The sequence below is a fragment of the Poecilia formosa genome, unplaced genomic scaffold (assembly GCF_000485575.1).
Source record: "Poecilia formosa unplaced genomic scaffold, Poecilia_formosa-5.1.2 Scaffold35, whole genome shotgun sequence".
In the NCBI taxonomy this organism is placed as follows: Eukaryota; Metazoa; Chordata; class Actinopteri; order Cyprinodontiformes; family Poeciliidae; genus Poecilia; species Poecilia formosa.
In genome coordinates, this window is record NW_006799974.1 from 3083741 (window position 1) to 3107067 (window position 23327).

Sequence of the window (23327 nt, forward strand, 5' to 3'; positions counted from 1 at the left end):
TATATATATATATATATGATGATGAAGAGGGACGTCTCAGTGGGTTTGATTGCGAGGACCTCTGAATTAGAACAGTGATGTAAAATGTGCGTTGAACATTCCTCCTGAATAATCAACAGTGCTTCAGTTAAAATTCTCTGATTAAAGGTTAATAGCAAAGAAACCAAAAACAACAGGAAGGAAAGGAAACAATCACATATTGTGAAAATCTATTCCCAATAATGTGTTGCATATTTGCTTAATTTAAGTTCATTTTGGTCTATCCACTTGCAGGAGCACATTTGCCATGGAAGTCAGATTACCCGTGGCCATATGCCTGCCTGGTATCTGAAATCTTATCTTTACTTTGCGGCTAGTTTTCACCTTATGCTGTAATCCTGCCTAATCCTAGCCGCCTCTTAATCCTAAAAAAATAAAGATAAAAAAAAAAAAAAAAAAATAAACTCATTTAAACGATTACACAAAGTTTAGCCTATTCTAGGTAGTTCAATCACAGAAAACATCACAGTTTTACTAGAATATACTTTAACATCAAGGTGCTTCTCCATCACTCATATGTGTCAATATATTAAAATGCCTACCCAAATACCTTGCCATTTTTCCAGGCAACACTAGAAAACTAAACAACAGTAGATTTATAGTGTTGTCCTGTTTCTCTAAAGTGTTATATATATATATATATATGCAAAAACAAACAGCAATGTATGTATTTAATTGCATGTAAATTTTTCTGAGATATTTTTTGTTTTCACAAACATGCTTTTTTTGTGGAATATTTAATTTTTTTAATATAATTTAATTAAAAAAATACATTTAAAAGTCATATTCAAAAAAATATTTACCATGTAACAAATCACAATAATATGGATGCATGGACTTTGCGCTTCAAGTCAATGTAAAATGCAAACAAAATGTCTTGTTTTACTGCTAGTGAAAATGTTTATGAACTATTACTAATGAACCCTTCAGGATCCTGTCCTGTTTATGAATTATCACACTGAGTGAAATCAAACTTGGGTTTCTTTTGGCGTCAGTACTGTATTAAGATTTAAAATTTTAATACCAATTTCCAAAGAAACGGGTACGTCACAAATTGTAGTCTGAATTTGGCTACCTAGTAATAGTGTTGGTTAAAATCGTATTCCTTTAGTGTGTGGGGAGAATAGTTTTGTGTTTGTGGACTGAAAAAGAACTGTCTGGGGTTGACAGAAACATGTTTTGTCAGCCATCTGTGGTCCTTAAGGCTCTTAGGAGAAAAGAAAGAACAAGGAGAGACAGTGAAGTCATGCATTGGCCATTGCCAGTTCGGTATTAATAGATGCAACTGCAACAATTAATAAATAAATCAAACTCAGAACCTGACTTTGACAGGCTGCACCATGAGTTTTGGGCTCAGGGCAACCACAGTAAGAGTGTCCAATATGCCCATCTTCGGGGTGAAGGCAGAGAGTGACAGTAGGAGCATATCTCACCTCTCACTGCCACCCTCCGTGGACGCAAACACCAAGAAGACCTGCCCATCATGCTGTCGCGTAAAGAGGATCTTGGTCTGGTCAGCCCCCTTCTTCACTGTTTCTCCCAAGAGGGAAGTTTGAGTTTGCCTACTGGATTCAACCTGCTGTCTGGGGGGCTCAAAATAGAATTTCAGGAGACTAGTGAAATGTAAGCAATGGAGACACTCTGACTGACACCTCGAATCTCCCCACTTCCTTTTTTCCCTGCAGCGTTATTCCTTCTCTCACCTAGCTTATCCCTCATGGACAGGTTTGTAAAGCATTGTGACAAGTGAAAAGAAGTGCAAATGTTGGGAAATCATGGCACCGAGAAGGAAACTTGAATTAAGTTAATGAAATGCGAGTAGCAAATAAGTTTCGACCACGACGCGCTTGAGAGCACAGTTCCACATTTTAGTGCACAACTTGGAAGCGGACTGAGCTCTCATGTCTCGTATAGTAGAAAAATGTGCCTCTTTAAAATTACAATGAAGTGCAAAAGGTGTCATTTTTGTCACTACACTTGTACTCCAGCGTTCTCTGAGTGTGAAAATACACACTGCAACCTTTCATCCAGCAGAACATTATTATCACTTACAAGGAAGAGGAAATCTAGATCATCCTTTGATCTTTTTTCTCTTTTTTCCTCTTGAGCGAATCACATCCCATTTAGGGATGTAATTTAAACTTCATTATACGTGGTGCGAGCTCAGCCCCGGACCATGTGGTGATCATCGCAGTGAAGCAATCGCTGCTCACTTTCCAAAAAGGTCCGCACTTATGAGTAAAATGTGTCACTTCTGCTAACAGTAAAAGTGACACACTAGTTACTAATAGGATATAATTCTGTCAGTATTCTTGACAGAACAACACATGCCCAGGCTGCATGTGTAGAATGAGTGAAAAAGAATGCAGATCAATGTCGGGCCGTTCTTTTTTTTTTTCTCTTTTTGTCCAACTGCACTGTAATGAGTCTCATGCGACTGCTTTTTGAGGCATGTGAAGTCTGTCTTTACATGTTTCATGAAACGCCTCACAATAGTTGCATATTTAAAAACTGGATCAATTATTAATTTTCTTTTTAAGTCAATCCCTCTTTGTCAGCTGGACGAGATCTTCAGTGAGCTATGAACATTTTTGATTTGGCAATTTAGAAAGACCCCTGTTGTGCTTTTCAGGTTTTTGAGGGAGTCATTGGTTTGAGGATTTGACTCATGTAGGTAGATGGGAATTTCGTAAGATATGACAAAAAAAAAAAGTCCCACAGTAATCACATTTCCTGTTTAGTTTCTACAGTCATAATTTGCATGCAGACCATCACAGAATGTAGGCAATTCATTGGTGGAAATTCATGTCTGATTTCAAGAATACACAACAATATTATACCAATAGGAAAAGTCATATGTGATTAAAAAACACCCAGTGGGGTTGGACTTAAACACACAGTGTGAAATAGATGATGAAATTAGCTCTCACGTACACAGAACTACAGACGTGCAGCCGGTTTTAATATGAAGAGGAAATATGCTGTACCTATGCACTGTTGGGTTCTCCATGGTGTAATAAAACAGATCCAGTTTCTTGCAGATGTTTAAATACCCATTGAAGTATTTCTTATTTTGTAGCCACAGACTTCAGTATATGTTGGGCGATTTTATGTGAAGTTACCTATAAATGTAACACTTGTACATGGTTTTTAAAATGTTTTCACTCATGAACATCTAAAAAGTACAGCTTGCCTGTATATTTAGCTCTGTTGCTGCTGCACATGTTTTGGGGTATATTTCTCAAAAACGATTATTTTTGCCCATTCCTCTTTTTAAAATAGCTCATTGTCAATCACATTTTGATGGAGGCCCTCTGATAGCATCACTTTTCAAAGTCTTGCTAACAATTATGAAAATTAAATCTAGATTCTAGCATATGAACATGGTTTGAAACAAATCTATATAGCAGATCTGGATATGTTTAAGGTTGTGATCGTGCTGTAAGGTAAATCTTTCTCTGCAGTCTGAAGTGCTTGAAGCCTCTAACCAGTTTCCTCCAGTATTTCCCTGTAAATGGTGTCTGTCATCTTCATGACCCAGTCCTGTTGAAAACGACACATCCCCACATCATGATGCTGCCACCATGTTTCATGGAAGTAAAACATGTTCAGGGCGTTCTGCCACACAGTTTTTTGGCTAGAAGCCGGATTGAGTTTTATCCTCATCTTGAACAAAGCGCCGTTTTTCCTAAGCTTGTTGTGTCCCCTACGTTAAATTGCAGAAATAAAATCTTTTGGCATTTTTTAAGCTATTTTTCAAAGGCGAAATTTATGGAGTATATGTCTAATCTTTGTCCTGTCAATAGATTACCCCACCTGGGTTGTGAATTTCTGCAGATCCATCAGAGTTGCAATAAGCTTTTTGGCTGCTTTTTTTTATTAATACTGATCTTACACGCTGTGTCACTGTTTAGTTGATCGGCCATTCCAGGACCGATCAGAGTTCAGTCCTTTATGACGGACTGAACTCTGTAAACTCTGGGTGCGGCGTACCCAAACAGCCTAGCCCCACTGTAAAGTTTTCCACAACTTGTATCCCTGACCTGTTGTGTTTCTAATAGGGACCACACAGTATCAGGAAATCATGTAATCACAATACCGTTGTGGAACATGACCGCATCAGAAACTGGACCCATTTTTTCTTCTCATTCATCACAGTGTCTCCACAGCACTGATGTGAGCTTTATCGTTATTTTCTGGCAAGAATAGAAAGCCACGCAACATTGTCCGTACTCCTGGCAGCTTTAGGAAAGTAATATGTTTGAGTTATATTCTTTCAACCAAGAAGTTTGTTTCTTATAGGAAATGAGAAAAGCATCTCCCAAAAAATACTAAGACAACTTTCAAGAGGTATTATTTTAAATAAAGTGGCATGATTTCACAGGTCTTTTTGCCGATTCATTGTCAGTGATGAGCTTCAAGTGGAATACGTCTTGGCAACGTCCTAATCAAAAGCTCCCTCTACACTTTCTCTATCAGATTCAAGTCAGGACTCTGGCTATAAGAAACAGATTGGTTTCCAACGGCTAGACAGGAAACCTAGCCTTAATGTTATTTTAAACCTGAATCTGCTAGGTTTATGAATAATTTTGAGATTAACTCTCCATCCAGTGTGGGCACCAAAGGCAGTGAAAATCAGGCTCAGTATTCGTTTGCATGCACAATTTACATACATGATACTTAAAATGCAATATTCAGTCAAATACTATATTAAACCAGTCCCTTGGAATTGCAATGCTGCACACACTGATTGAGTGATGACCACTGTGATTTCGTATATTGTGCAGCTCCGTTGTTCTTTATATTTGTATACATGTTTTTCACTAATATTCTCTACAAATTTCTGAAAACGTCACAGACCAGCTGTTTGTTTGCTGAAACTGAATTACACACAAGTGGAGCCGAGCGTAATTTGCTCACATGGTCACTTTTTCCCACTGTACGTCGCACTGACTTTTATTTAGGAATAAAAACGTAAACTGGGGCTAACTATCACTGAAAAGCCCCGTAAAATAAAACCCGTTGTGGCTGTTGCATGACAAAATGTGAGAATGTCCAATTGTCATTTCCTGTGCAAGCTCTGTATAAATCTGCTCTCTGTTTATATACAGGTCCTTCGTACTTTACATATCAGCTGCCAAAGGTTTATGGAAGCTTGTGGTGCAAATCTGAATCGACCTGTGTTGCTGTGATGGAAATTCTAGAATAAATTTGTTAAACATGCTTGATAATGGGTTCAATGAATGGATAAGTCATAATGTCAGCTAGCAAACCACACAAAGTAACTCCCCAGTAACCTACTAATTGGGTGGTGGAAAGCAGTCAATATTTTATTCTAGCATGCAGTGGTAAGAGAGGCTTTGCAGAGCACGACTCCTTTATCACACTCCAATGACCTAGTTGGGTTTTTGGCAACTTGGGTTCCTGCCCCTTGGCAGTCATTTACACATATCAAACAGGCAAGATTTTTGTCAAACACAACAAGGGTTTGTCATTTTCATACAAGCAGCCAGCTGGGGATTGTTTAGATTTAATGTCAGGGAAAAAGTCTGTTCTGAAGTTGATTGATGGTGGCTTTAACAAAGAGTTCCACTCTGTCGTCTCCTTCCGCTGTCGTTAGTCGTCTAAACAGAACTCTTATCATCCCGTGCTCGCTTGCACACATGGGCGTACGTGAAATATGCGAGTGCTCCATTGTTTACATTCAGAGCAAATGAGGTTTTCCATTAATAGCTTCTGTCAGGCAGTACAAGTGCAAGTGTTCATGTGTGTTCTTGCATGAAAGCACTAACGCTTAAGGCTTAGTTCTGCTTCCTCCAAATTAGCTGGGATCTGGTGGTGAGGTTGCACTTCGTGGGGATACTGCTGCACCACTTTCACTCATTCAATCTTTTTTTTTTTTTTTGCAGATCGCTTTTATCAAGCAAGGTGATGCATTAATAGACTCATACTTTTGGATTAATCATTTATTATAATGACGAAATGGATTTATGGCGCACATGAACTGCTGACCTTTACGTGTGTCCTTGCTCAGCGGAAGTCATCAAAGGTTAATTGTGTAAAACTGCCATTAATTTGCTCTCAAAGACGTGGGAAGGATGTTGGCTCATAACTAGTCAGAATAAAGAGGTCAAGATGAAGCCTCTCCATATGGGAAAATATCACTAATTACAGCTGAACAAGAACACGCTTTAATATTCTGTCCTTCCTTTTTTTCTCTCCCCTTTCCCCTTTCTTGTGTGTCTTCAGAAAGAGTCGCAGCTGTAGAAGTGAAGCTCACACCTAATTTCGAGCATGAACTTGGCAATTCAGGTGCATGTTCTGGTGGCCTTGCTCACCTGTTTGGTCTTATTATGCAAGGCCCAGGAGAGGGACTACATCGTGAAGGAGGAGCAGCAGGAGAACGTTCGCATCGGGAATCTGCGCAAGGACCTCGACCTCAACCTGGACCCCAACATCAGGCTGTCCTCTCCGCTGCAGTTCAAGCCTGTGTATAAGACGGGCGACGTGCCTTTGGTGAGGGTCGAGGCCAACACGGGGGAGATTTTCACCACCAATCACAGGATTGACCGGGAGAAGCTGTGCTCAGGGATCTTCACGGAGAAACGCTGCTACTATGAGATCGAGGTGGCGGTGCTGCCCGACGAGATCTTTCGATTGGTTAAGATCCGGTTCCTGATTGAGGATGTGAATGACAATGCGCCCCTCTTCCAGTCCACTGTAATAAACATCTCCATCCCTGAAAACACAGCCATCAACACCCGATACCCAGTGCCATCAGCGTTCGACCCTGATGTGGGAATTAATGGGATCCAACACTACGAGCTGGTCAAGGTGAGGATTTATTCTTATTTTAATTCATATAAGTAGGATGTAAAATAAATAAAAAGTTTCCCTAGTTTAAATTAGAACTAAGTAGAACCTTTTTTTTTCTTTTTTTTTAAATTAAAGAAACCGAAATGTGGAAGCTGTAATTAGGGAAGCATAATTAGAGGAGTGTAAGAACTGAATATAAACATGCTTCTGGAGGTCAAGATATTATTATTTATGATGGTTAGCTGTGCTGTTATTAATTACAAGTATTGGTCAGTCAAGACTTTTTCACTAGGTCTCATCATCTGCCCATTTACTTCAAACTCAAACTAAATACAGTCACCAAAATCCCTCACACACACACCTTCTTGAGGGAATTTTTAGCCATTTGTGAAGAACAGCTTAAGCTCTGCTGACTTCACGTTCCTGCATGACAAAGAAATATTCCTAAATTTAAATCACTCATTTCAGTCATTCATTTGTCCTTTCAAACATTTTCTGTAGTCACCTAATCCTGTTTAGGGTCACAGTGGGTTCTGGAGTATTTCCCAGCGAACAACATGCTGCAGGCAGCGTACAGCTTGGACAGATCTCTAATTCGTCACAGGGCCAAAACAGAGACACCGAACCACGGATTCAGTCGGTCACAGCTAAAGGCGATTTATAGTCACCGGTTAACCCAACACGTATGTTTTTGGACTGTGAGAGAAAAACCACCTGGAGAAAACATGCATAGTGCACACAAAATGGTCCAAGCCAAAACCAATGGCCTTCTAGCTGTCAGGCAAAAAAAAACCCTGCAAATACATTGATCCCCTTGAAGTCCATTGTGTATTGTCAATCATAATTGCAGTATTATTAATACAATTGCTTAGCTTTTTTCCCTCTTGGATATCTAAGATAAATGTCTATTTTATTTGGCAGTATTAACTGTTCTTACTCCAATACAAACAAACCAAAATTACCATAAAGACAGTATTTCACAGATAACAGAGCTTCTTTAGCTAAACTAGCAGTGTACTACAATTTCAAAAGTGTAAGTGGAAAAAAAAAAAGTATTTTATAAAAAAAAAAAAATCCATCGAATGACTGTCATTGGTAATTGAAAAATGTTTAATGCACATGATATTGATTAGTCATAGACTGTTTACAGAATGCCACATGTCTGACTAATTGATTGTTTTTATTTGATGGACGCTTGTATTGTTTTACCTTTTAGATGATTTCACTTGATATGAATCAGGATCTGGATTAACTGACTCTACAGTCCCGCTGCCGTGCTTTGGTTGTTCTCTTTGAGAAAAAGAAAGAAGAAAAAAAATGCTATTAATTTACACCCTGTTGAAAATGTGACCTACTTTTTCATAAAGAGAAATGTGTTGCGAAACCTAAAATATTTAACACTAGCCATAAAACTTCCTATGTGCTTTATATCATTTTGGCAGGAGGCTGTAAAAAAACGGGCCACTTTTCTCTACGTGCAGATATATCTGAGAATATGCATTGAAGAGTGCAGACACAACACATAGAGTCCCGCATGTCCGATTTCCAGCCACAAGTTACATGTTACACAAGTTACAAGTCTGTCTTAAATCTCTGCAAATGAAAGCATGCAGCATCGCATGGTGATTTCATTTGCTTTTTCTTTTTTTTTTTTTTCCCTAAAAGGTGTTGGATGTAATTTCAGATTTAACGACAATATTCTAAAATCTTCAGCTACATTTAATTTATAGCTATATATGTCACATGTTACAAATAAAGAATTAGTACAATGGAGGAACAACTTTTGCATTCAAAATGAGTGAGATCAGTGAGAGTATAGAGGGGTGTAGATTTAACATTTCCCTCAATGCTGTGATAGAATGAACAGAACATTTGCCGTCTGTATCTGTCTCGCTTACCAACAGGCATTTTGAAAGCGTCTCCTCTCTGCCAGGGCCTCTTCGATGCAGTGCTCCGAATTGTTCATGTCTGGAAAATCACCAACCAAATGTTCAGCTCATTACAGTGATCATCTGCAATCATTTTCTTTGCCCTTTTCACAATATATAGCGCCATAAACCCCTGCATGTAGTCATACATTTCAGAGCATCTGTGGCTTTTGGTCCCTGATTCAATTCTTCTCATTATATTCTCATTGGACCTGAGATTAATTTCCTCGTGCCCCAGGTTCTATATGAGTTAAAGCATTAAAGGAGCCCGAGACATTTTCATGCCTTTGGTGTCGTTCATTTCAGAAGTGGGGTAGAAAGCTGGAGGTTTAGTGGGGAAGGACTGTGCAAGCATTTCCTAGAATAGCTTTTGGCTGCTAAGCCACCCGTGGTCTATCTCTGTTTGGTCCTGGGAGACTTGTCTCAGAAGCTCCCTAAGAGTGATAGTTTGTCCAGTTTTCTCGTGTTGTTCAGGGCACTTTTCTAAAATTGCTACCATCATATGGCAGAGTCAGCCATACTCAGTGTTTTGTCACTCCCAGGTTTTCAACATACAGAACAAATAAAAGAAACCGGGCAGCCTCTTTGTACACCTTTCCTTTTTTCTAAAATTTAAGAAGTAAAAAAATAAGTTTTATTTATATTAGCACTTTTTCCGCAACAAGGCAGTTCAAAGTGCTTTAAGGAATTATTTAATTTTGTAATATACACTGTGCCACCCTAAAGTTTTTACTAGCCGGGTCTGGCCACCGCTGTGTTTTTTTTTTTTTTTTTTTTTTTTTTTTTTTCTAGGGATACCACTGAGCCCCCCAGAGAAATTATTGCAGATTATGTTTGCAGACAAATTATCCCATGTGTGAAGAATTTTTTAATGTCATAAATCGCAGAAAATTAACCCATAATAATTGTTCAAGACAAAGAAAGCAAACACATGTGGAGTTACAGAGGGATTTCCTATAACAGGACATGTGCAAGATATTCCGCTTAGAGACACACTCCTCAGAGATTCTGCAAAGCCATACATATCAATAGAAGAGGATAAGGGCACACTGTATGTGTATGCATGTAAAAGAGACAGCAGTTGTTAATAATGTAATTATATAATGACAGCAGTTAATTGTCTCTGTCAGTAAATTATAAATTAACTGCAATTAACCACATTTTTTGGGACAGCTGAGTTCAGTTAAACAAGCCACACTCAGGCCTGGTTACGGTAGAATCAAGACAACATCGGCTGAAAGATCTCAAGAAGCAGAAGAGAATTCAAGTTACTGTAAAACAGGGTTTTTTCTATTTTAAAACAAAGACAGTCATTATGGTGTTGGTATTTTGAATTTTGTTTATGATCTTATATTAGCATGGTAAGCACAGCTGGAATATTGAAATAAAGATCTCATTTTGTATATTCAATTGAATACATATCCATTAAACACTAACTTAAAGAGTCTGGTACTATTTTCTAAATGCAGGATGCTCCATGAGATAAAGAAGTTGAAAACTTAAAATAATAATACTGAGTAATTTAGCTGCAGTCATTTCAGTCTTCAGGTTATTTGCTTTAACCTGAATGGCTGCTCCATTTTTTTTCCCTTCGATTTTGGAGTTGACATAAAATGATCGATATTTTGGGCTATTATTGTCTTATTTATAGACATGTCTGTGGCCATCAGGAAAAATAGACGGGGATCAGACATGGGGAGAGTAGGAGAATGGGTTAAATGGATCCATCAGTCAGGCTAACATTGTAAATAAGAGGTTGTTTGTAATGTGTTGCCTGCTGAAAGGTTTAACAAATTAACTAATGCAAAGAGAAACATTGTGATAAAACCTCTAAATTATTGTTTCACCACTCAGCATCACCTTAAGTGACATATTCAAAGTTTAATCCGAGTTTTATTTCAGAAACGGAGTGAAAGATGGAATCAGTGATAATCTGAGGCACCGTTTTGTTCACAGTCATCGTTTACATCATCAACCAGCTCATCTTCTGTCAGTGTCACTCAATCACTGTCATAAAAATTAGCCAGTTCTCATTTGCATTTGCCCCGTGTCAGCCCCCAAATTCAGCTTTCACACAAACCTTTGGACCTGTAATATAAAACTACAATCATCAAGCAAGTTCAGAAAGGCATGCACACTTTGCCGTTTAGAGAGCTTTGTCCTCTTGCTCAGCCTTAAGGTTTCCTGCAAGTGATTCATGCCAGTATTTGGCCTTTTCTTAGCCTGCCCCAGATCTTATCGCAATCCACCAGACTAATTCTGCATTCAGAAGAATGCACAGTCTCAGGGAAAGCTCTCCTCAACTTATTGAAATGCAGTGAGGGCTGTCTTGTCAGTTTTAAAATTGTTTGAAACCAAGACAAAAGCACAGTGGAACTGCGAGCTCATAAATCACTGTGCAACATTCCCTTTGACACATGCTAACTCAACATCCTACTATTATCAGGCTTTTCCAAATATCACTGCACAGATACTGAGCGACTGTGCAGAATCAATGAACTAGTCAAACAACTGAGGATTGAAGAGCTCTGTATGGATGGAGAGGATGATAACTTTACAGCTCCCAGAATGTTTCCTCGCCCCTATAGGTTACCTGAGAAATCATTTTCCAGCATGTATAAAGATTCTGCAGAGTTTAACCGTGTGGCAGTTTCTCCATGTTTCACGTTCCATGCCCACTTATTTTTATAAGATTTTGCCCAGAAGGATCCCTAAGTAAGGCCCGGAAGATCAGTGCTGCTGCATTGGGTTTTTTAAGTAGTTCTGTCAATCACTAATGTGTTGACAACATTTCCTCTGCATGCAATTTCTCAGAGTACACAATAATTTACATGCTGCAGCTGCACGTTCTTGTGTCGGCTACAACGCTGTGTTGGCAGAAGGACAGCTCCACATTTTGAAATATACTGCACACTCTTGTGCTTGCAATTTGGTTAAAATGGTCCCCCCTTGAATAACGAGAATGTACATATCTTAATCTCATTTGATAGCTATGCCTAGACAGAGTAATCTCTTCCAACATTATGTGCAGCATGAAGCTTATCTCTTTAAAGAGGATGCTTTTTCTTGTTTTACCATGAAACTGCTTCTGACTGAGAGAGCTTCAAAGGGCTTCTTTGTTTCATAATGTGCATGCAGCTCATTCATAGGCTTGATCTTCTTATTTCCTCCCCCTGCTCTCCTTTTCTCCTCTTTTTGTATCCCTTCTTTCTGTCTTTTACCTGCTTTATTCCTTTCCACTTGCCTCTGATTTATGGGTCTATACCGTACACATTTTACGTTAAACATTAGGAAGGCATTTACTCTTAACTACTACTGCCAGTTCATCTGGTTTCGCATGTGGATTACTCATGCATTTCTTTTCATTTTCTTCCAGCTGTACCTTTGCGTAGATTTAGCTCCTCTTGAGCAAAAAGCCTCTCTGTTAAGTAGGGTTTTTCCATTCTGCTCTTTTTAATTTAAGGTGATCCCATCTTGCATTGTACCCAAATATAAGTTTATTGGCGTGTCTCTTTTCCCTCAATCTTTTCCCCTCTGATAATGAAGCTGAAAATGGTGCAAGGTTGCCTGCTCCATTCTAACATGACACATGATAGGAGGATAAAGTGAAATCTCATTTTGGGGAAGGCAAAAAAATGAGAAGGCTAAAGAAGTAAATGGATCCATTCGAGCTGTAGTTATATGGAGAGGATGAACATACTTGATTCATTTGAAAGATTGGTCACATTTCAAGCAGATTAATTGGCTTCGTTTTGATCTTTCACAAGCAATAAATCACAATGTGGAATCAGTTTTTGAGCACTATTCTATCACATTTATAGGGATTCTACGTAACCAGGCAGAGTGGAGAAATGAATTTTAAGGAATTATTTCTATATCACTAGAAACTGAATTATTAACAGAGAGGAAATATGCTTTTCTTACATTCTGATAGACACTTAAGTTCAAAACCATCCATGCCTCTGCTAGATCTACTTTTAAAGCAATCCTTTAATATTACCGACATGTTTCTTCATTCAACAGCCTGAATATGAGCATTTGGAGTGGTTTAACCATAGGCCCAACTTGAACGTGTTAGAGAATTTGTGGAGGGAGGAGAAGATCAGGGGGTTAGCAAGGAGACTGTCCATCCTCAAAGATGTATCACCAAACATACATCATTAAAGATCCAGTGGATACAGCTTATGAACAATTGAAAGAAGTGTTTGATTGCTTTGATTGCAGTAGAGAGTATTTTATTAATTATTGAAAAGTATCAGGAACTAAGCAGAAAGGCACAAGGAAAAAAAAAATTATTAATCTTTTGCAAAAAAAAAAAAAAAAAAAACTGTCGACACAAATCCACCAAAGAAAATATCTCAAAAATCCAACAACAGGCCCAAAAGAAAATGTCAGCTACTTCAAACCTCACAGAAGATAACAACTTCACACAGAGAAATCTATACACACAGGCTAGCCTGCAAGAAACATGGAGGGAAGAGGGGAAAGACACTAAGTCAATGAATAAACATAAAGAACTAATTCAAAGCAACAAGTAACTAAACCCAAATGTTAAATCTAAAACACCCCAACATACAGATGATTCCAACCTTTAGAATTTAGAGACTTTTTCTCCACAGTCAAGTTCTCTGCTCTCATCAGCAGCCAGATGATTCCTCCACCTTCTGGTGTTGCATCATAAAAAGTTCCCTCCTCCAGCCAGTTCTTTAAGTCTCGACAAAAATAAATAATGCCATGTAATGATTTAAACAAATGTCTGCACATATTAGCAAACAGTATTTTTTTATTAAACCAAAAATAATAATCATTGCCAGGCTTTAAGGATTCTTCTCACGATAACAACTTCCACGATTGATAAGTGTTTTTGTTTGTGTGACCTGTTAGCATCTGGATTTTACTTTCTCATTTAATTGGAAAGACTGTAATTCTGAGTTTCTGACCTGATGGTCAAGCTGAAAATTGCCTTATTCTGGTTACCAGCCAATTATTTTAGAGTAGAATTTTGAATTTGTTCCCTTAAAGAATATATTCACATTGTCATGTGTAGCATCAGTAGTAACCACAGCTGTTTTCTCTTTTCAGAGTGTCAGTGAGTTTGGCTTAGACATCATTGAGACCCCGGAAGGTGACAAGTGGCCACAACTCATTGTTCAGCAGAATCTTGATCGGGAGCAAAAGGACACCTTTGTGATGAAGATCAAGGTAGAAGATGGTGGCAACCCCCCCAAATCTAGCACTGCCATTCTCCAGGTTACCATTTCCGATGTCAACGACAATCGTCCTATCTTCAGGGACAGTGAGTTGGAAGTCTCTGTTCCAGAAAATGCTCCGATGGGGACTTCTGTGGCTCAGCTTCACGCCACAGATGCAGACCTGGGTTCCAATGCACAGGTCCATTTTTCATTCAGCAACCAGATCTCCTCCTCAACCAAGCGTCATTTTGCCATCAACAGCTCTACTGGACTGATTACTGTAAAGCAACCTCTAGACCGGGAGGTGACTCCTGTTCATAAACTCATTGTTCTCGCAAGTGATGGCAGCTCAACCCCATCAAGAGCCACAGTGATTGTCAATGTCACAGATGTTAATGACAATGTTCCTTCCATAGACACTCGCTACATTATCAACCTGGTAAATGGGACTGTTCTACTGTCTGAGAATGCTCCTCTCAACACCAAAATAGCCCTTATTACTGTTACTGACAAGGATGCCGATCTGTATGGCAAAGTGGCTTGCTACACTGACCATGATGTTCCTTTCCGGCTTAAGCCTGTCTTTAATGATCAGTTCTTACTGGAGACAGCTGCCCCTCTAGATTATGAGACCACTCGTGAATATGCTATTAAGATAGTGGCCTCGGACAGAGGAACGCCTCCTTTGAACACTTCCGCTATGGTCTTAATTAAAATCAAGGATGAGAATGACAATGCACCCATTTTCCCTCAGCCTGAATTTCAACTGTCAATACCAGAGAACAATGACCCCTTAATGCAGTTAATAAAAATCAGTGCCACTGATGCAGATAGCGGACACAATGCTGAGATTATTTATACTCTTGGCCCTGATGCACCGGACGGGTTTAACATAGACAGGCGATCGGGGATTCTCTCTGTTGGGAAACGACTGGACAGAGAGAAGCAAGAGAGGTACTCATTCACTGTCATAGCAAGAGACAATGGCTCAGCACCCTTACAGAGTAATGTCACTGTTAGGCTAATTGTTCAGGACCTCAATGACAACAGCCCAGCTTTCACTCACCCTGAGTACAACTTCTATGTGCCTGAGAACCTGCCGCTTTATGGGACAGTGGGCTTGATCACAGTGACAGATACAGATGCTGGAGATAATGCTGTTATCACCTTGTCTATTTTGAACGGCAAAGACAATTTCATCATTGACCCTCAAACTGGTGTGATCAAACCAAATATCACCTTTGACAGGGAGCAGCAAAGCTCATATACCTTCATGGTCAAAGCAGTTGATGGAGGACAGCCTCCAAGTTCCTCCTATGCCAAGGTCACGATTAATGTTGTCGATGTGAATGACAATCGCCCTGTGTTTGTTATCCCTTCCTCCAATTATTCATACGACCTGGTGCGAACCACCACCTCCCCAGGTTCTGTGGTGACCAGAGTGTTTGCCATTGACAATGACACAGGTATGAACGCTGAGTTGCAGTACAGTATCATCAGCAACATCATCATCACATCTAGGGTCTCCCCTCGAGGTCTCTTTTCCATCGACAAAACCACTGGTAACATAACACTGCAGGAGAAAATTGTACTAGCTGATCAGGGACTGCATAGACTGGTGGTCAAGGTCAAAGATTTAGGCCAACCTGAGTCATTACATGCTATTGCACTTGTACACTTGTTTGTCAATGACACTGTGTCGAATTCTACCTTCATCCAAGAGCAGCTGCGAAAAAGTATGGAAACACCATTGGACCGTAATATAGGGGACAATGAGATAACGCCTCAAGCCAATGGATATGTAATTGTTGTTATAGCGATCATAGCAGGAACCATGACTGTTATTTTGGTGATATTTGTCACCGCCTTGGTGCGCTGCCGGCAGACACCTAGACATAAAGTAGTACAGAAAGGCAAGCAGAGTGGGGAGTGGGTGTCACCCAACCAAGAGAACCGTCAAATCAAGAAGAAGAAGAAGAGAAAGAAGCGATCTCCTAAGAGCCTTCTCCTAAACTTTGTGACCATAGATGAATCCAAGCCTGAAGACCCCACACACGAGCATGTTAATGGCACCCTGGATCTTCCTGTAGAGCTTGAGGAGCAGACCATGGGAAAGTACAATTGGGCAACCACGCCTACAACCTTCAAACCTGACAGCCCAGACTTAGCCAAGCATTATAAATCTGCATCCCCTCAGCCCACATTTCAGATCAAACCAGAAACTCCTGTGGCCCCTAAGAAACATCACGTGATCCAGGAGCTCCCCTTGGACAATACGTTTGTGGTGGGCTGCGACTCACTCTCCAAGTGTTCATCGACTAGCTCCGACCCATACAGTGTCTCAGAGTGCGGCTGTCAGGGGGGATTCAAGGCTGCAGGGCAAATCGCCACCCGGCAGGTAATTCATGAATTCTTTTTTAAACCCACCCACACTAGTCTCCACTCACACTCCCCATGCTTTTCCTTGGTAGCTGATGTAAAAGGGGGAGGGAGGGAGCATGAAGCCAAGGGGTTTTCTCACACAAACCACGACCATGTCTGCATAAACGCCATTTGCACCTAAAAATGAGGTCACAAAATGGAAATAAGACATAATTTGTCAAACCAATAGCCCAAACCTTGTTTTATACTGTTTTTGCATCCTAAAAAAAATGCAGGTTAAATCAATTGTCAAAGACTTTGGTAATAACAGTTTTTTTTTTTTTTTTTACCTTGACTGTGCGTAGTTAGTGGCATAAAGCGTGATTTAGAGGCCTGGAGGATAGGAAACAGTGATTGAACTCTGATGCATTTGAGGTCAAGGGCGAATTAAGCTGTGTATATCTGGCTGATATGTTTAACAATGCATGTAAAATGTGTCAAAGGGTCCTCATTTTATCAGGTATTCATTCAGCCATAAAGTGTGAAAGTAATAGCTCAGAACAAAAAATAAATAAATAAAAGAACTTGTGTGTCTGCGCATGTGTGTGTGCGTGTGTGTGTGTGTGTGTGTGTGTGTGTGTGTGTGTGTGAGGCTTGACAAATGACCTCACTGTTTTGTGGTGTCTGTCCTTAAAATAGTATGTGTCTTAAATGCGCCAGTGAGGATTTGTGCAAGTGAGGCTCATTTGAATACCAGGGTACAGCAAAGGGCTTATGATTCCCTAAAAGATATGTGCCAAATGCGAAGTGCCCCAATAAATAACAACTGGCAGGGGAAATAAATGTAAATCAGACATGAGGAGAGGTGGCCTTACTCAGCCCTGACAGCACAAGCCCAGTGCTGTTTGGAAGACTGAGTACTGCTCGGGACAGGGGAGGGGGTCATGGAGATCAAGGTGATGCAGAGCCTGGGGACCAATATACTTAAACACCAAGGGTGCAATAGTCCATAAAATGCCTGCCTGGACAACTCTGCATTAAGCCCATAAATGTTCCACTTTAATGACCCCAATTATTTGTATAAATGGCAGATACACATTCTTTGCATTCTTTAAATTGTCCGATTTGGACGATGACTAATCTTGCCAAAGCTGTCTTGCCACTTTGATGTGTTTTAGTGTGCGTTTGACATGACATCGGAGAAAGCCATTGTTGTGTCTCTAATGACTAAGTATGTGACCGGGCTTCAGCAGCATATTTTAATTATACAGGGTTGACTAGCTTGAGCACAGAGAAGTAATTTATTCCCACTGGCATGACACTTTATTTAGTTTTACTTCAGTCTAAAATATTAAATCAACTTAGTCATTTTTTGTTGTTTTTTTTCCCCCCCAACTCTTTTCTTGTGTTTTGCTTTTTACCAAATTGTGTCTTGGTTTCAGTGGCTTTTGTTTCTGTTGCAGTTTTGATCATAGTAATCATAGCTGCCAACTCATATATTTCTGGGTCAATTTCATGATGTTGCATCAATATTGTTTGACGCTTTTTTTTTTCATTAGGTGCTATCTTTTGTCTGTGTCCACACCATCGTTTTCCTTATTGTTTTCTTCATTTCTGGTTGTGTTATGCCTCTTTTTTTTTTGCCTCACAGCGTATTATGTGTGACAAGTAGCGAGCTTTAAAATTCTTCATAGTGCCGTTGTAAATGACTGTTGATCCCGTAAAGTGTAGTGCTTAGGCTAATTTATGAAGACACCCACACAGAGCTGATAGTCTTTTCCCTTCATACACCTTTTATTTGAAACCCCAGTCAAAAGCTATGCCCTGCCACACCACATCATGCATAAGTCTGCTCCATGCCTCTGGTGCTGAAGATTAAATCCATAATGTGTTTATATGACACATTGACAACTTGTCAGAATGATTTTCCCTTCTTACTTGTAACGACTGCCAGAGAATATGCAGAAATATTCAGTGTGTGTCTAACAATTCAAAATTATTATTATCCCTGATGTATTTTACTCATCACAGATTTAAATTGATTTTCACTTGTGTTGCTGATCAGAGTGGAGTATTTTTGAGCAGATAATTTAAAACCCATGAATATTTGATTAGTAAACATTCTTCCAAATCTTCAGGCTATGTTTATATCTCATTATTTCTAAGGTATTTATTTTCTCGACTTTCTGAAGATGGGGTTTCATGTTTACAATCTTTTCATATTTTGGTGTCACAGGGGTCCCAGCAATTGAATAATATATCAGAAAAAAAAAAAAGTGCTCTCAGGGGTTCTGCTTTCCAGCAGCCATCTCTAACGGGGTTGCAATGACAACACACAGTCTCTAATTGTTGTGTCCCCCTTAAGCAACTGCCACGCAGTTCCTCCCACTTTAGATGTTACATTTCCCACAAGTTTAAAGTGTGCTTATTTAAAGCCTGTGTCACAGGAAAAAAATAGCATGGAGCTATGCCCAGTGAGAATCAGTGGCTGCAAAGGTTAATTAAATGCACTAAAGGGTTAATCACTTGTAATACAGTATGATTAAAATCACCGTAATTGGTTTGCGAATAAGGCTGATAAGGATGAGGGGGGGGGAGAAAAAAGGCAGGCGTCCTTTACTATTATCAGGGATGCCACAAACTATCCTTGGGCAATTTGTGCTCGAGAGATGCGAGGTAGATGACCAGCAGCCCTGGTTTGCTGGGGCCCAATTACATTTTCAGCTCGCTTTGATTTAATCTCCATGCTTCTTCAAAGAAAACTCCATTTTTGCGAGACTAGAAACAAATACTTGAAACCGGGCCATTTCTTCAAAAGGTGTGGCTTTCTCCCTTTATCAGATGAAACAAAAAGAATAAGCGAGCACTCTGGTGTTTGTCAAAATGATTTCAAGTGCAGTTCTTAAAACAAAAAGCGGCATTTGTTCTTTAAGTTCTGTCTCTCATCAGCGCGACGTCATGCCAGAGCTCCAAAGGCAGAGATCATAGGCAGGTTGTTAAGTTTCTTCCTTTTGCTTTATCAAAGTGACAGACAATGCTTCAGCGACTTCACACCGAAAAGCCAGAGGAAAAAATAATAATGCATTGACAAGACAAAAAAAAATAAAACCTCACCCATGGAATAACAATCAGGAGGGAACACAGGAGATAATTATGGTTGAAGGTCACTAAAATGTTTTCAGGGACTTACAGATGTAGCTGATAAGGAGGAAAGCTTGTAAAAATACTTCAGAGACTGCAGATTTGTGCCACCATATGGCTTCATTATACAGCAAGAGCTGTATTTGCAAATGCCAGCCTCCGCCTTCCCTCCCTTCTTCTCACAGTCTCATCATTTTCTTTTAACCCCTACCCCCTTTGATATTGGAGGTCAATCTGCCTTCAGTGATGAGGAGCTCTTGTTAGAGCATGTGCTTTAGCGGGGGCAGATCAAATTACTTTCACCCTGTTTTAGTGGTTTCAAAAGGCACACTTAAAATACGAAAGAAAAAAGGGGTTAATGAATGTGTTTGTTGAAGGGTTGCTGTTTCTTAAATCTAACCTCTAGTGGCAAAACTCCAAAGAAGATTTTTTTGTTGTTGCGCAGTCCGTATGCTCAAATGACTTTAATAAAATGTTTTTATAACATTTTCATGTTGTTTTACCTGTCTTTCTCTGTTGCATTCATTGATTGTCTTTGGATAATACAATTGAAAGGCAATGGAGTAATGAATTTTATATTAACATCCTAGAGAGCTACTATATGATTTGTTTGTGTCTTGTTGTCTATTCATGGGTTGGGATCAGATTCTTACAGTGTGATTACCTTGAGGAAACAAAATAATTTTATTTGAAATAAAAATAAAAATTATCGCTGCTACTGATAAAATAATTAAGTTAAAAACATATAAATGATTTAACCTATTGATTGATACAGTAATTAAAATATCTGAAGCAGACTAGTTTTGAAACAGTTGCCCTTTAAGGGATAGTGTGGATTAGTTGAAGTGATCTTCTGTGAAGATGCCATTTTTAGAAAAGTGAGTTGGAAAGCTGACAGGCAAACCCTCAAGTCTAACTGGAAATGTTCAAATATGCAGGATTCAACACTGTATTAGAGGGTATTAAACATCTACACTTTCACAAAATACAGTTGTTAGATTTTTTACCCCTTTTAAGCCAGGCATTCATGCTACTTAGCAAAATTTATTTTGGTTGATGTTGCCAGCTGTATAAATCCTCCTGATCAGCTGATGGGGTACCGTTTGGGTTTTTGCATTTGCATATCATTTGTGAATCAGCGTATGATTTCTAATTTCCATTTTCAATTGACAACCATAAATCCAGCCAACCTTTTTTTGTTTGTTTGTTTGTTTTTGAACCGGCTCATACTGACAATTTTAGTCTTTGCTCAAAAATATGAAATGGAAAAACCGGATTTGATTGTAATATTTCACTGCTTGGGTTTACGTGACCTGGAAACGGTTCTGCGTGCAAAAGTGCGGGTTATCTAGTGACACCACGTCGGTGCTGGGACCACACACTAGTCTGATTATGGACTTATTCAACACCGGTACGACATGCAGAAATGTTCTGCTTGCTGCAGCAGATGAATATTCTGCTATGCTTTGAAATGAGCATCTGAAGATTTAAAAGAGAAAAAAAGACATTGATTAGATGCAGGATGAGAGAGGGTTTTGGCTGGATCGATCAATATACAAACTAAATTCATATTCAGAGTTTCACAGCAAACATTGCTTTTAAATGCGTAATGAGGAGGGACCATCGCAAGGCTAGAAGTTTTGACTGAGGTTGCATGCAGGAGAGGGTCATGTTTAAGCAATCCCACTGGGAAACTTAGTTTGACAGACTGTAAGGGGAAAATAGCTTGACAGTTGTGCTTAAGAATAATTTCCGCTGCTCTTTATTTTTTATTTTTTTCCCCTACTGAATAATGTTTAAAGTTTTGCATTCAAAGTACTTTTGACTTTTAAAATATTTTTTTAGAACACAGTAGGTTACCTGTTCCTTATGTTTCACTACTGTAATGGATATACTACTTAATTTTTACACTATTTTATGTTATAATAACAATAATAAACTTTGTTTAGAAAAGGATATTTACTTAGCTAATTAACCTACATGCTGAAGACTTTCTGGATTCATGTAAACCAGAGGAGAAATATATTGAAATCACATTCAACCCTACAACCGTCTTTTTTTTTTTTTTCATTAAGAATTTTTTTTCCAAGACTAAAACCGAAAATATGAAAATAATAACTTTTTTTGTTTTTCTGTATTCAATTCTGAAATAAGTAGCTGAAAAAAAAAAACAATCACTTTTTCATCTTTTGATTTTTGGTTGTCAGTTAAAAATGGAAAGGACAAATGATACGCAGACATTTGTGCAATGGCTTTGAAAGCACATTCCTGTGCTTCCCCAGGTCTGGTAGTTGTCTGGAAGTTTTCCTGTTGGAATGACAAAAGGCTGATTGGGTGGACTGACACAGACAGTACCGCCAAACATTCAATGCAGAGACTGTTCAAATAAGAAAGCAAACTTAAATATCTCATATGAAAATGTAGATGGTTTAATACTTTGCAGAATTGGATTTAGTGTAAATGAATATCTTTGGTTTGAGTTTAGTTGCTAAATTCAGTCAAAGCAAGGTCTGTCTGAGTAGTTGTTCACTTTTCATGAGTATTTCCTCATTTTTCAGTTAGTTGTTTTTCAAACCTTGACAATCCCTGGTTTCTGCAGCTGAAAATATTCCCAAACAGTCAGATTTTCCAGGTAAAGGGGCAGGAAACTTCTTTCATCCCAATGACCTGCAATATGTAGCAATCCAAGGCCAAAGGGCTCCATGCAAAAATGATTAAACTCAGGTCATTCCATCACTATCACTGGCATTGTAAAAAAAAACATTTTATACTGTAGCAACACTGTGAAAATTATTTGGAAATATATGTCTTTTGCAGTTTTGAAACCAATAACACTTTTAAACAACTTAGTATATTTTGATATTGGAAACATTGGCGTGGAGATGGGCTGCTTAATGGTAGAGTGTCCTTTTAATGACATCAGTCAATCAATTAAGTTTATTTGCATTGGATATTTCAGCAACATGGCAGTTCAAAGTATTTTACAGTTGTGACTGTTGACTATGCATGTACTATAGAAACTATATATGCATTATAGACAGGCTGTGAATTATTCTGTATATGTAGTGATAACAGAGATGCCCTATCGTTTGCTGTGGCCTGCATGGTGAGCTGAAAGAAAGCTTCCTCACTTCCCCATCTTTTCAAGAAAGACAAATTCTGCTGTTTGGAAATATTCACAGTCAGGAGAAACGCAAACCGTAATGGTGTAGAGTCTAAAGGTGCACCACCCATCACCTAAATCATGTTTGAAGCTTTTGTGTTTTTGTGTAATTGTGGCATTGTCAATCTTACCATAATTATCGCCCATGTTTGTTGTCCTTAATATTTTTTATTTTTTTGGTTGCTCTTTTTTTATTTATACCTTCCTCTTGAAATACTTCATCCATGATCACTATGTCTACGTACTATACACACTGTCAGGCCAGACTGATTATCCCATCTTTAAACACTTGCAGATGTGTTTGATGACGTTGTGAGTAACAGTGAAATGTCGTATTCTGTACATATCAGAGGACCCACTGGCAAGGGTCCGAGCGAAACAGTGGGCCTAAATTGAATCAAATGTTTGTTTTAGGGGAAATGAAGAGTGCTGCACTAGTGTGGTGGGAGACAAAAAAGACAAATTGGGAGTGACAATTGGATAAGATTGCATGCTCTGATAAGTACAGGAAAATACACAAACGTGTGACACCTGGGGCATTCTTCAAGGCAACCTGACATGATAATGAGTTGATTGCCAGCAGTGCCTTGAAGAACGCCTGTTTCCCTTTTTTCTCCACTCTCTTTCCAGAGATGTTTTTTTTTTTTTTTTCCTTACTCGGTGTTCAATTTAGCCTTTCACCAATAA

The 23327-nt window shown here is 39.0% G+C and overlaps 1 protein-coding gene across 5 annotated transcripts in view; it reads left to right on the forward strand.

Moving 5' to 3' along the window:
• The window catches only part of pcdh11 (protocadherin 11), a 170116-nt gene that overhangs the window by 1584 nt on the left and 145205 nt on the right, over window positions 1-23327 (forward strand). For all 5 annotated transcript variants that reach the window (XM_007550385.2, XM_016670583.1, XM_016670584.1 and 2 more), the window contains exons 2-3: window positions 6289-6873; window positions 13866-16373. In XM_007550385.2, the coding sequence (XP_007550447.1) occupies window positions 6334-6873; window positions 13866-16373 (3048 nt within the window). In that variant the 5' untranslated portion in view covers window positions 6289-6333. The remainder of the gene's footprint in view (window positions 1-6288; window positions 6874-13865; window positions 16374-23327) is intronic.